Here is a 15,670-nt window from a genome sequence, read left to right on the forward strand (position 1 = left end):
AACTAAGCAAGATCATTTTCACGTTGACTCAGAAAGTGTTTCTAAAATGAAAGTATTAGGAAAGAGAAGATACATTCTTGGAATGTAACTTCTATAAGGAATAGTTAATATATATATATATATATATATATATATATATATATATATATATATATATATATATATATATATTGGCAATATCTTGAAAAGGATCATGAGACAAGATTCTTTTGGAGAATTCTTGGCATTATCATATGGCACCAATTTTAGTTAGCCTCAAAAGTACATAGTTCATAATCTTGAACTAGATGAAATGATTTATATTCCATTTTCTTGGAAAATGAATTCATCATTTACACCATATGATGTATAAGACATGGTATTTGATCATGTTGTAAGCATGTCATAGGATACTAATTGAATACATAGTTAAGTCACTGGATGACTAAGAGATCATTTTAAGAGTAATTTAGAAGAACTAAGAGAATGTATATGAGACAATCAGTTTAGAAAGGATCTTTATGGAAAGAGCTACACAAGATGTTAATTTCTAAACATATATAAATGATTATGAGTTATATTTTGATTTTGACTTCATTATGGAATGAAGCTATGTTTTATTGGAATGAGGTCCAAGAAAAACATAATGACATAATCTACTACAAAAAAAAAATACAGTACTTTAGAAGTTGAATTCAAATATGATTGGATGAATATGACCATTGAAAAACTATGTTGATTTCTACCATTCAAGGATCACATAGAAATCTTTGTGACTTCGAGAGCATACTTAATCAAGCTAAGAGACTTTGTGTCGCGAAAGAACACCAATCATATTTCCAAGATATTTAACTATACTTAGAGTAAATTTAAGTATAATCATGATAGTATTCACATAATTCACGTAGATTAAATTTTGTCAGATCCATTGATAAAGTCATTATTTTGAGCTAAGTATGAGTGGTCACCCTTCAACTATAAGACTTTATTATTATAGAAATGGGCTTTTGATTTGGATTTAGTATTTGCATATTGGAACATTATATAACAACAACTATTAGATAATGTTATGATATTTTGGGATATAGTCATCACATTAATACTCGTTGTGCTCTATATTAACATGTTTAATCCATGAATGATGTTATTAATCTAAACGTTCATAGTTGGTTATAATTGTGGGAGCAATTATGAAGTAAGACTAATATGAATTAAATTGGTTGACTCTCACTAGATGAAAGTAGGCCAGTGGTTGTAATCAAGTTTCATGATACTTGTTAGAGAACTAGTATTGAACTGACCCGCATCAAGATCATCTTATGGATTGCTATCATGAATGATACTTGATTAAAAGGTACTATCTTTGTATCATTAACACCTGGGATGCATAGTGGGACTTGAGTGTAAGGAGACTTATGCTTTGATATGGTCAAATGTTGTTCCTTAACCGGGCAGTTATAAAAGTCATTTTCAGGTATGGTGTGAACTATGAAAGAGGCTTATATAGTCAAGATGGGATTTGTTACTCTTATGTGTTGAGAGTTAGAAATCCAAGGTGCCTTAACAAAAGTTGAAAAACTAATGAGATTGATCACAATCCATATCTCATGTTCAACATGAAAGTTGTATGTTGTTGAGGGTAGTGAAATGTTGCTAGACGTTGTCTATATTAGTCTAATATGAGTCTTGCGTAAGTGGGAGATTGAACGGTCTAGTATGCTCAAGGGTCATATTAATGTGATATTGCTAATTAACATATGACACTACTAGGTCACACTAACCACAACTTGATATAATTGATTATTTATTAGAAATTGGTTTTAGTAAATATTCAATAAAACTCTTATAGTTAATTGGAAATTATTTATTTCATGCAAATATTAATTTTCGATTGCAAGTAACATAATATATCATATGGTATGATTTATTAAGTCATGTACATTATTTTCGACTAGAAAGACTTTTGTCTTTTAGCCAAAAGCCAAAGTTTATATTTTATAAAAGAAATTTTTAAAATTTATAAACTTTTGTCCTCTTTATATCTTTATAAGAATGAATAAAAAAGAAGCATGGCCTTTTGATTATTTAAATCAAAAGAAAGCATGGCTTAAAGTTATGGGGGAACATTAGGGACATGATGGGTCTTAAAGTGCTAAGACCATATGGGTATTACCTTTGCTTTAAGACCATAACATGAAGGCTTTCACTTTTGGTACTTTTTTAGTGTAAAATCCATGACCTCTCTCTCTCTCTCTCTCTCTCTCTCCCCTCTCTCTCTCTCTCTGTATCTCCCTTACTTATCTCTAGTTTTTGGTTAAAAACTTGAGGAATACTTTCTTATCTTTTGCTATCTTGAAGTTCATATTGGTTATGAACTTCAAGCTTAAGAGTGAAGAGTTTATGAACTAGCATCTACATCAATTTGAGTCATTGTTGGTGTCTCAAAGGTTCCACATTCTTCATCAACTTCCAAGCCTCCCAAGAAGACCCAAAAAGAACAACAAAGGTTGTTATTTCTTCGTCCTTTCTTTGGATGGTGTTTAAATCTTTTTATAACTTGCAAGATGATCCTTGGTGGGTATAATTACCTTATGTTATTTCAAAAAATCAAGTCTTCTGTTCGACATATTTTATAGTTTATGAAACTAATTTTGAAATAAAACCCAAAAGACTACTAAGTTGATTCAATAGGTTCGAGGTAGACTTCAGACAACACAAAATTGGTAGAAAATTTATGCCAAAAAGCGCAAATCAGATCTAGAGTTCTAGTTTGGGAATATGGTTCTCCTAAAGGTGTCACCTTGGAAAGGTGTATTCCAATTCAGGAAGTGGGGCAAGTTGGGCCCTAGGTACATCGATCCTTTCAGGTTTTGGCCCGTGTAGGTCGAGTTGCTTATCGCTTGGATCTTCCCAAGGAACTTATTCATATCCATATCACTTTTCGCAACTCTCAGTTGCGCAAATGTTTAGTGGATGATTCTGTAGTGGTTCTATCGGAGGATATTCAGGTGGATGATCGTCTGAATTATATTGAGAGACTAGTGGCAATTCTTGAGAGGAATATGAAAACCTTGAGGAACAAGGTTGTTGAGTTGGTGAAAGTTCAGTGGCAGCACCACAAGGGTTCAGAATGGACGTGGGACACGAAGGACGAGATAAGGGAGCACTACCCAAAGTTGGTTGGGGCAGCAGAATTCGATTACGAAGTATGATTCAAGTGGGGGAGAATTGTAAATTTGAGTTTCGGTATGTTTCCTTTTTAACCCTTAATGCTTAATTCATTATATTTTGGTCCCTAGCTAGTACATGGGGCGTACTCTATGAGTAAGCTTAGCATACTAATCGTAGGTTCACCAACGTATGTTAGGCGTACACAAGGATTGGGCAAACCCTAATTTTTAGGGGTTGTGCCCTATTTAAGCAACTTATATTTCCATGGTGGTATCTTTTGGTTAGCCTCTACTCCTCTAAACCCTAAGAACAAAACCATAGTGCCTTTTGTGATCTTTGGAGCTTGGAAATGAGTTTTGGTGGTATTTTTGGTGATTTGAAGGAAGAAGAACTATTGATGATTGTCTTAGGGTAGCTTGCGCTTGTAGATCCAGATTCATCATCATCATCTTTGCAAGGTATTTGAGGTATAAAGTTCCCCATTTGATGATTCATTATGCTAGATCTAGTTTAGGGCCTTGTTTATGCATTTTTGGGTCCTTTAAGAGTTTTTTATGAGTATGGGCTACTCTAGCAACCTAGGATGTTAGATCTTAGCTCCTTTGACGCCCCTTGTCCATAAAAATGTAATTTTTTTTGGTGTTATTGGTCCATGAAAGTGTTAAGATTCTTATTAAGCTTCCTTTTTAGTGTTGGGTCCCATTAAGTCATGCATGGGTGTAAAGTTGCCAACTTTACGTGTTAAGACACCTTCTAGAATCAGATCTGAGAGATTGGCATGTTATCTTAACCGAATAAGTGCATAATGGGTTGGTTTGGTAATCTGGGGAGTACGCGGGGCGTACCCAACAAGTACGATGTGTGTACTGGCTCTAGAAGAAGTACGCTAAGCAGATGAGCTGAGTACGCCCTGTGTACTCAACAAATTGACCTTCGGTTCGACTTCCTCGGGTTTGGGCCATATTTTGGTCTTTTAGGGTTTAAGCCTTGTTTGGCCATTGGACCTCTAACTTTGGGTCATAGATAGAGTATGGAATTTGTTGGGATTTGTTCCATTATGATTTTTAGGCCCTATTTGGAAGTTGGGCCTTATTGGGCCTTGTGATGCCATTTTAGAATTTGGACCTTTTAAGCAAATGGGTTGGGACTTGATTTTGGGCCAAGTAAGCAAAAGGGTAAAATGGTCTTTTACCCTAGATATTGGGCATGTAACTTAGATTCTTGATTATGGGTCGAGATCCAGCTATTAATTGGAAATTATTTGATTATGTTAGCGCGAGGACTTTTCCGGATCAATGAACCAAGATTTTAAGAGATACATTAGCTAGAGGTGAGTTTCCTCACTATGTTCAGCGGGTTGAAGACACCAGTAGCAACCCATGGTGTATTATGATTAGGATGCTAGTTGTCTGCGTGACTATTCCATGTATGATATTGATATGTATACCAGGCGGGCCTAATGACTATCCTATATGTTATTTATCTTTGTGATTATTGCATGCATTAATATGATTATATGTTTATATGTTTATCTGTATATCGGACGAGGCCTGATGACATCAGATCTGTTCCGAGCGGGGCTCGATGTCGGGCGGGGCCCATTATATGTTTGATATGTATGATATGTTGTATTTTGGAGAACTCACTAATCTTTGTGCTTACAGTTTTCAGTTTATGTTTCAAGTACTTCTGGTTCGAAGGGGAAGATTCTGAGATGATTGCAACGCACACACCATATTGTTCCGCATTTTATATTACTCTGATGTATTTGGATGTGATTGATATACTTTGATTCACCATGGTTTCTATGATGTTTTGGATTATGGTTTTATTTATTTAAAAATCAAAATTTTCAGTCTTAATTTTGGGATATTATAATTTGTATATCACTAAATAAGAAAAGTATTCCATCATAATGTATATATATCATAAACAGGTATAAGTTCAAAAAATTTACAATCTTTCTACTGCTAATTTCATGTTTTGGGATTCTATATGCTTTCACTCATTCACAACGCGGTGTAACTTCCCCTCTAGTTCCTAACATGACATTTGAACAAGATGCTTTCATGTCTCCGTCATTCCCTTCACGACTTAGAAGTACGTTTTCCAACAAAATTGACCGACATGGAAACGTTTTGCTGCAGTCAAAATTTATGCCCACTTCTGAATGACTTGTTCCTTTTATGTTCCTGTAAACCACATTCTGCATTTGTACTGCGGAATACTAGTAACATAGACAAAAATAAAATACAGATCATTTACTAATATGCATGAAGGAACCACAGTAAAAAACCATGCACAATACGAATAAAATGAGATGAATAAAATAAAATGATTTACAGTTGGAATAATAATTAACCTGTTCTTTGCATGCTTCTTTTCTATCACAATAGTTTTGATCCACAATGATCGGATTAGTCACGTTGTGCATTATGATATTTTGAAATTTGATATTTTTAGCGTATCCAGACCCTCCCTGCATCAATGTTTCTCGGTTATGATATTTGAAAGAGAAATTAAAAATCTTTTTACATTTTATTTTTATTATTCTTCTCTCCAAATTAAATGTTGACAGGTGCACTAAAATATTATCAATTTTATTAAATATGTTATTAATATGATACGTGTCCACATTTAATGTAGGAGGAATATAAATAGTAATAAAATATAATACGATATTTAATTTCTTTTGAAATAATATCATATAAATAAAAATAAAAAGTGATTTTATTTGCATAAAGATGGAAGCTTACCTGCCAACTTTTAATTCGGACTCCATTTGTGGTATTTGAAATTATTGCTTTGTCGACTACTATATTTGACACTTTGCTCTCTGAGTTGTTCTTACCCAAACTCCCAATACTGAAAATATGTTTCCATAATTATTTAATTAATTTTTTTTAATAAATATGAAATGTTAAAATAAAGAATTCTAATTTGTGAAACAAAATATTCAACCTGATACCATGACCAGGTCCACATGTTATTTTGCTGATTACAATATTTCTTGATCCGTTTACGATTGAAACACAATCATCACCTGCAAATGTGTTTATTAGGACATATGTTCAACATTTGTTAATTGAGAAAACTCTTTTAGTGCCACTTTTTCTACTATTAAATAAAGTGATAATTAAAAACAGTTTACTTTATTTACTGATTTGATCAAAAAGAAAATTATTCAAATCAAAAGTATATTAAATTGTTTTAATATTATAATTAGAAAATGTACCTGTTTTTACAATAGAGTTGATGACATGAACATTTTGAGAATCGGATATATGAACTCCATCTGTGTTTGGGCTGTTGCCAGGAGCGATCAACCGCAAATTTGAAGCTTTCACATTTATTGAATTAAGGAAAGTTAAATGTATTTGTTGTGGATTTTTAATCCTTATATTATTAACACTAATATTCTTGCAATTCTTGAAAGTTACTGCCTGGAAACAACGATGATAAAAAATAGTCATTTTCAGATTATTTATTCTAAAAAGTTGTTTTATGAAAACGTTTTAATATATATTAAAGCATAGCATATTGTAGATAAATCAGCGCTTTATGCAGATTAGTAAAAAATATAGTATATAATGAAGACACTTTTGAAAAAATAACATACCAATATGGGCTTATATTCGCATTTAATTTATGGTTTTTATAATGTATGCAAAATTGCAAATAACATGTTCATTGCTAAAATTTGGAGTGATCAATGCATATCGAACACGTTTCTAAATTACTCGAGTTGGAATCTGAAAGTTAATAGGTGGTACCAAGGTAGATGTAGTTTTTATTTCTGTGTAGAAGTTTTTTCGATAAAAATAATTATTATATTTTAAACTGTATAATTATATATAACACAAAATCTAAAAGTTGGAAAAAACTACTTCAAGTAATTTTTAGTTTAAACTAAAAGTTAAAATCTCTTATCGTTGAACCACATTAATTTTTGAGTTTTATCTTAAAAAAAGTTAATGTTAAAAACTCCAGAAAGCTTTCAAAATTTTCTACAAGCATGCCCAATATATAAAAACTTAAAGAATATATATATATATATATATATATATATATATATATATATATATATATATATATATATATACATATATATATATATATATATAATAGTTGCAAATTAAAATAAATAAATCTGAAAGAATAAGGGTCTTGAACATACCGTTGGTGCATCTTTGCAGGGCTGAAGCAAATTATAGTAAAACAACGGTTAGTAAACTATTTAATATGCACACCATGTCCAAACAAGCACTTTTTTTTTTTTTTTTCAAAACACTGTTTTCTATTTTTTTGAGGACCTTGAATTATGATTGTCTAGATAGTGTTTGTATTGGTGTGTTGAGTGAAAATTGATATACAGTTTTTGATCACTTAACACATAAATACAAAGACGTGGACCTCTCTAGACAATCATAACTTATAATGTTCAAGAAAATTGATTGACTCAAAGACTTTGTATGGAAGGATCAAGATCAAAAAAAAATTAAAATCATAAAAACACATAAAATTAATTAAGTTTGTTTTTGTAATTTAATAACCGAACATACATGATTTGATTTTATAGTTGAACGTATGTGTTTAGTTATGAACATTGATTATTATCATATAATATTTATTTCCAAATATTACAAGAATTCATGCGAGATTATTTATATTTGGTTAATAGACATTATAATAATATATTTTAAATGAAATAGTGTCATAAATTCTCGATCCGATGCGAGTAATTTAACTCTATTTCAATCTTTATAATAATCTATTTCAATCTTTATAATAAGGGATGCAATATATGTATAATGTAATAAAAGGAGAAAAACACAATAAAGTTTGACCAACCCACATTTTGTTATGTTTTAATAAGTATCTGAACAAAGTATTATAATTAAAGGCATTAATTGTACATTTAATATTTAATTTAAGTTTAAAAAAAAAAATGGGAATTAAGTTCAGAGTTGCATACTTGATTTTCATCAACTTTGCACGATTTAATCCACCAAATTCTTCCATTTCCGTTGATGGTTCCTCCTCCTTCTACCAAAAAACTTTCAAGATGTTTAAACGTAATCCAACGTTTTCCTTCCTTGTCGTAGTCCGAGCGACGCGAAGAGGCTTTGATTGTCCCATAAATCTAGTTTCATTATTTAACAAAATAAAAAAAGAACACGTTGAGTGTCTAGATAAATATCATCAAAACGGCATGAATTTAGGTCACTAACAAATCTTATTTATTTTGCTTCGAGTTTAAATTCGACAAGGATTTGTTACATCACAGTTTTCATCGGTCATATGATTCATATTTATATCGTTCTATGACAACCGTGTGTTTCATTTGTTTAATCGGTTTCCAAATCATCATGTTCGAGTGCTTTGAGAATGAATGAGTTTTAAGCCAAACAAAGCACCCACCATGCAAATAATGTGACACTACATACATACATAACTACATTCATACATACATACATATATACATACCTTGAACCTTAAATTATGTTTACAAGGACCAGAAAATGAGATGGGCTTAAGATGATACACTTTATTCTCCGGAACCACAAACTCACTTCCACTGGGAGAATCACAAGCATTCCTCCATGCTTTCATAAACGCCTACACAGTTAAATAAAAACTTTTTAAATACATTATGGATTCATGCCATGGGAAAAGCAAGAGACGATACATATTTCATGAATTTGGATGATCGGAAGTACCTCAGAATCATCGGTGCCATTAGCTGTGGCTCCATATTCATCTACATTGACCAGCTGTGGCTTAGCCTGGGGTCGATGATGATTGCTTTTATGACCAGAACAAGAGAGAGTTGATGCAAAGATTGTTAGTAGTATAAACAAGTGCTTATGTAGATGCATTTCTTGCCTCAGGTGAAACACTACTTTCGGGAGATACAAACATACATAGAGAGAGAGAGAGAGAGAGAGAGAGAGAGAGAGAGGACGAGAGTAATCAAATATACAAGATATAAAAGCTATGAAGTGTAAATCTTATGTTCTTATATATATATATATATATATATATATATATATATATATATATATATATATATATATATATAGAGAGAGAGAGAGAGAGAGAGAGAGAGAGAGAGAGAGAGAGAGTAAATGTGTGTCTATTTCATTGTATGTATTGTGTTACTGTGTGCCAAGAAATGTTAATGATGATGAGTGGTATGAAAATAGAATTTAAGGTGGTTAAAGTCTAGCATTACTTGAGGGACAATCCTATTATTCAACTGTTTTTACTTAAATGGTGTTAACTTTTGCTATATTTCTTAAAAGTCTAAAGTCTACATTATATATATATATATATATATATATATATATATATATATATATATATATATATATATATATATATATATATATATATATATATATATATATATATAAGTTTAAATAAATAATAAATATACTCTACGAAAATGAAAAGTAATTTGAACGGTTTAATGAATAAAATGAATGATAATAATTAGATGATTAACCAACTAATTAATCATAAAAAATTAGATTAGTAGTGTGGGGAGCATATTAACCTTATTGAATTGAGAATTTAAGATAAATATGAAAACCATATTTATCTTATTATTAATGAATTAATTTATGGAAGCAGTAAAAGCTATGTGTCAAATTTGAAATACAAATGACATAACACCACGTAAATACTCTTCTTTGTTATTATTACTTTATAACGAAAATCATCCCGATTTTATAAAAGAATTAACTTATACATTAATATTTTAAAATTCAATTTTATACCATTAAACAAAATATCTCTCAACCTTAAATAATTTTTTTTAACAACAAAATAACTTACTCCTAAAACCACCTATATCTTTTAATAAGACTCAAACTCATGACCTCTCAATCGGAAATAAATATATATTAAAACTTCACACTTCAAAATTTCAAATATTTTTTTTTTTGGTCATACATGTCTTCTTAATATATATGTATTTTAACAATCATTAGTTGTTGATGAATACAAATAAATAATTTTAATGAATAAAGATTTATATAAAGTTGTAATAAATAGTGAAATTTTGGTACCATAGAATAAAATGACAAATATACCCATACTTTCGTCCATGCTTTGAAGTCCAAACACACCACGGCAAGTCTCAATCGGGTATGCACGCAAATGCCAATTCGTTTTTACCAAAAACGCACAATCAAGTTTAGATGTTGGTTAATTCCCATTTAAACCAATGCAAACCTACCAAACCAACGTCCTCGTCTTATAAACATTATAAAATGTATTTTTTAAAATTCATACGAATATTACTAATTACTTGTGTACATAAGAGAGTCTATATACGCTATTTGCTTTCAGATTGTTTATTTTTCCCTTAAAAATTAATTAATCCAGCTTAAATATATGAAGATCAAATAAGTGTCAATTATAAATGAGTTTTCTTTTAATATATATTTTTTTTCATTTTTTAAACTCTGTCCCTTTCTCTCAAATGCTCCATTTCGGAATGTTCTTCAAATTTTAGACTTTTTTTCAACAAAATCTCACTACTTATATCCGAAATATCTATTTCAAATTTTTAATATCATTGTTTTTCAATCAAAAATTTGAGTTTTAAGCTATATTATGGTATATATTTCATATTATTATATTTGTTTAACTTTTTTTTTAGATTTTATTAAAAATTTATTTTTTTGTTATCGAATTTGGTAATTGTTTATCGGATTTCAAACTTACTTTAGTATTCGGAAGTTGTTTTTTTCAAATACTCCTATCCAAACACTATAAAAAATATCATTTAGTGGCACACAAAATATACCATTGAAAACCCGGAAAAATGCCGCTAAAGGTTTCTCATAGAATCAATGACAAATATATATATATGTCACTAGAAACGCTTTCATTAAAACCCATTAGTGGTACTTTAGGCTTTTGCTACTGCAGTTTTTAAGCTTTTAGCAACATTTTTTGGCTTTTATTTGCCACGATAAATGAAAAAAATTTGTGGTTAGTATTATATGCCATTAAATGCTCATTTTATATCAAGAACTTGTCTAACTTTTAGTTACATATTTTAAGACTTTAGTGACACCTTTTTAATTGCCATAATACAAAATTAAAATATTTTTTTGTTTATATATATAATCAAATAAATAATTAAATTGTAGCACATAGAAAATAATACAAATTTCATTGCTTTTTCATCGATATTTTTTAAAGTTATTAAATCAAATACCTAAGTAATTGTCAAATACATCTAAGTGTGGAACCAAGTACATACTAAAACATACATAAAATAGCAAACAAAAGTTAAATAAATAAATAAATAAATAATGTCCAATAAATCTTGTTATCTCATACTCTATAATCAATACTAGCAAATTCCAAAACAAAAAACACACAGACAACTAGACAACTTGAAATACAAGTAAATGAGACATAATACATAAAACAAAAATTGTTCCTTTTCTCTCTCTTTCCTTTTTTCGCCCCCATGTCGCCACACGGGGGCATGAGGACATATATATATATATATATATATATATATATATATATATATATATATATATATATATATATATATATATATATATATATATATATATATATATATATATATATATATATATATATATAAAGAATAACAGACAAGTTACCTTAGAGGGTTGTGAAAACATTATGGGTACAATATGTTTGATTGGCGTATCTATTCTATTACTCCTAATAAATTCCCAATAGCAACCTTACCAACTTCCATGGATTCAAAATCAAGATGAAAATAGACATTTAGATTAAGGGTATTTATGTATTTAAACAACAATATTCAACATATGCCTTTATAGTTTCTTACCTATTAAAGCACAAGTAACCCAATTCCGTCACTAACACAATATTTAAATACATCATGAAAGGATATAGATCATTTAGCTTGAAAACTAACAAAAATAAATCCGAAATTTATTCAACTGTGTCAAAGTCCACTATTAACAGTTTAAAAATAGAAAGATTCTATGAAACACTTATCACTTATGCTTGCAATATGAACAAATCTTTTTACCTCACATATATGAAATCTTGTTTTACAAAAAACAAAAAAGGTTAAAAAAGGGCTTACCTTAATGTCCTGGTATGCGAGTATAAGACTGTGTTTGGCGCGCCACAGCTAGCTGATAAGCTAGCTTATTTTTCGAGCTTTTTTATGTTGTCGTGTTTGGTAAGCCAAAAAGTAGCTTTTAAGCTAGCTTTTTGAAAAGCTACTTAGATTAGCTTTTTAGGAGATTTTTTAAAATTTTCCAAATACACCTCTTAATTAATTATAGAAACACATTCTCCTACATGTCCTTTTATGTAATTTTATATATTTCAGCTAGTTTTACCAAACGTTATTTTTTATCAGCTAGCTTTTCAGCTATCAGCTAGTTTTTTATTTAACAGCTAGCTTTTCAGCTATCAGCTAGCTTTTCAGCTAACAGCTAGCTTTTTAGCTAGTACGCCAAACATAGCCTAAATTCCCTTAGAGATGGATTAAGAGTAAATCCAATCACACATGATCCAATGCTTAACACGAGATGAAAAATGAAAATGCATGTATTTATCGATTATGAGTATATATTAGATAACAAAACATTTGTTGAATTTGAAAAGTCATTATGAATTAGACCAAGTTTATTCCACAAAAACAATTAAAAAAAAAGATAATTTGTGTCATCAATATTTCTCACTGTGCAAGAACTTCCATACAAGCAATATCCAGCAGCCAATATATTTTTTCCCACGTTGTAATACATCTTCTAAACATGCCTCACCACCATCCTTTATCATGTATATTGTGACAACCTGAAATTTCCATTTGTACGAACAATATCTATTCAATAGAAGCCAGTCCAGTTTCAGTGATTTTCAAACTTTTCTGAACAAGTTTGTGTACATTAGGGTTTACGTTTCAGGAGTTATCAGGAGAGTTGATGCTCCTGGATTTGTGAAACTTGAACATTCCAAGTTTCATAATGTTATAGTCCAACTTCCGGAATAAAAATATTTTCTGTCAAAATATTTCAGGACTATAAATAGATTTCTGAATTTAATTAATTCATTATTCACAATTCCAACTAGAGAAAAGCCATTTTCTCTCTGACGGATCTTTGGGTTTTCATCCCAGATTGTGAGTCTACTTTCCTAGATATGTTTTAATACTTGTTATATGCCTAATAACATTGTTTACATGCCTAAAATGCAAGATCCGGGAGCTTACGGCCCAAGAACGTTCTTGGGGTGTAAACTCCAAAACATGGCCTAAAAGCTTCCTAGTCTCGATTCCTTGTTAGACAACTAGTTTAGGACTTATTTTAGGATCTTTTGAGGCTAAAAATCATCCAAGATCATAAGGCTTTTGGAGTTTACGACCCAAGAATTCTTGGACCGTAAACACCATTTCCAAGGGCCAAAGTGAGCCCTAAATCACCCCTAAGGCTTAAGGCATTTACCCTCTGATGCTTGTAGCTAATTTTGACACCAAAACACTTCAAAATCATAAAGTTTTAGGAGTTTACGGCCAAGAAATGCTCTTGGGCCGTAAACCCCTTTTTCAAGGGCTAAGAGTGCCCTAAACACCCTTAAGGCTTTAAGACAATTACCCTTTAATACTTAGGACTTGAATGGGGAGTGAATACATCAAAATCATCCCTTAAAGGGAGTTTACGGCCAAGGAACATCACTTGGGCCGTAAACTCCAAGTAAAGGCACAAATGTGTGCCTAATGTCCCCTTTAGCCTTAGACAAAAACATAGAAGTTATCCTACATGTGCAAGTGACTTAAAAGAATTAAAACCAACACCCCATAGGAGTTTACGGCCGTAAACTCTAGGGGATATGGTCCTTTGGCCGTAAAATCCCCAAAGGAGCATTCTAAGGCCTTAAACTACTTCAAGGATTATTCCAACAAAGCTAGGCTTATTCTAGGATCAATATAGCACCTTAAAACACCCAAAACCACCATGTGTGGAGTTCACGGCCGTAAACTCAAGGATTTTATGACCGTAAACTCCAAAGGTGGGGTTTGTTGGGTGGTGAACTCTTATACAAGGTCTTTTGAAGCTTCAAACCCTTTTGCCTTGTCCCGTATCGACTTAAATGCAACCATTAGGACCTATAACACTTATACAAAGTGTTTACATGTTCCTAAGTGTCTCAACTTATTTCATTAAGTTATTAATTGGCCAATTAGTTATATATATGCTCATTATATGATAACTAGGCTCGTGCGTGTGAACAAGTCTCCGTTTGCCACCTAGGATGGTACCCGATACATCAATCAAATCTACTCACCACAAGTGAGTTCATACCCCTTTAATTAACCTTTGAAATGCTTTTAAATGTTTTAAATACTTTATGGGGGGGGGGGGGGGATACAAGTTAAACACTTACAACTATTACATCAATCACATGTGATTACATTAATCACATGTGATTAATAACTAGAAAACCAATGATTTTATCACTGTTCAAACTGTTTATCAAACTGTTTCACTTCAAAATGTTTTACAAACTCTTTTTACTTATCAAATGCTTTTATTAAACTTTGTTTTACTTCTTATAAATTGCATGCCCATATATGTATAAATATATAAGAAATGTTTAAAGGGCTTAGGAAGATTACCCACCCTATTTCCTTTTCGCGCATTGAGATGTGGTCTGGTGGGATTTCGGGTAGTCGTCCGAAGGTCGTTTCAATATTAATTATATATCAAATATACATATATAGACATAAAAGTACTTCCATATTCATACTTATCAGTACATCATCAGTAAGTTACCATCGGGGTAACATAGGATCATACTACTACAATTTCTAGATAAATAAGTCAGTTCATTCATGAGTTAATACTTATTACTACAAGTACTTATAAAACTATACTAGAAAGAGAACATATACAACTATACTAGAAAGAGAACATATACAACTATACTAGAAAGAGAACATATACAACTATACTAGAAACAGAACATATACAACTATACTAGAACGAGAAACATTACATATACATGAACACGTTATCAATTGTGATCCACTGTGTCGGAGCATGCCTTAAATGTCATGGCCCGAGTTGTAGCCAGAATTCTCTTGGAGGGAGAGCGTGAGTTTGCGTATAGATCTATACTGGATTGACTATCCTACACTTTACTGCTAGCTACAGCCGGACCTGCAGGTCTGCGAGTGCCAAACGTCATTCCGTTATTACAACCATTCATTATGTCGTTCTTACCAGTCGATAGCATGGTGCAATTTATCACGTTATAACTTAATATAAATCCGGTTTAAGGTAGTTAGTACAGCAGTAGTTCTTATAATACAAAACTACAGTACTACAATGATTTACCCATTACATATTTTGGTGATAACCTCACTTAAACGTTAATGTACAAACTATATTTTGTTAAATGATAGTTACACTTGGGAAATTACACACTTTTACATCAAACAAGCATACAAAACAGTTAAGCCTTGGTAAAAGGCTACTTTAAT

The 15,670-nt window shown here is 31.0% G+C and overlaps 1 protein-coding gene across 1 annotated transcript; it reads right to left on the reverse strand.

The window, feature by feature from the left end:
• Positions 1 to 5,089: 5,089 nt before the first annotated feature.
• Positions 5,090 to 9,144, reverse strand: QRT2 (Pectin lyase-like superfamily protein). Its single transcript, XM_078960035.1, has 9 exons — positions 8,871 to 9,144; positions 8,638 to 8,769; positions 8,126 to 8,293; positions 7,328 to 7,348; positions 6,386 to 6,593; positions 6,112 to 6,193; positions 5,907 to 6,015; positions 5,513 to 5,629; positions 5,090 to 5,377 (listed from the first exon to the last, which is right to left on the reverse strand). The coding sequence occupies exons 1-9, from the start codon at positions 9,027 to 9,029 to the stop codon at positions 5,156 to 5,158; spliced, it is 1,218 nt and encodes a 405-aa protein (XP_078816161.1). The 5' UTR covers positions 9,030 to 9,144; the 3' UTR covers positions 5,090 to 5,155.
• Between the last annotated feature and the right edge of the window lie 6,526 nt (positions 9,145 to 15,670).

The sequence above is a fragment of the Lactuca saligna genome, chromosome 1, assembly GCF_052625555.1.
Source record: "Lactuca saligna cultivar CGN05327 chromosome 1, ASM5262555v1, whole genome shotgun sequence".
NCBI lineage: Eukaryota > Viridiplantae > Streptophyta > Magnoliopsida > Asterales > Asteraceae > Lactuca > Lactuca saligna.

Bases quoted from the DNA above. Each gene is read 5' to 3' on its own strand.
- QRT2 (XM_078960035.1), bottom strand. From the start codon at position 9,029: ATGCATCTACATAAGCACTTGTTTATACTACTAACAATCTTTGCATCA. The intron at 6,594-7,327 runs GTATGTTCAAGA...CGTTGTTTCCAG, and splicing joins CCTGCAAAGATGCACCAACG to GCAGTAACTTTCAAGAATTG. The intron at 6,016-6,111 runs GTTGAATATTTT...ACATATTTTCAG, and splicing joins GGACCTGGTCATGGTATCAG to TATTGGGAGTTTGGGTAAGA.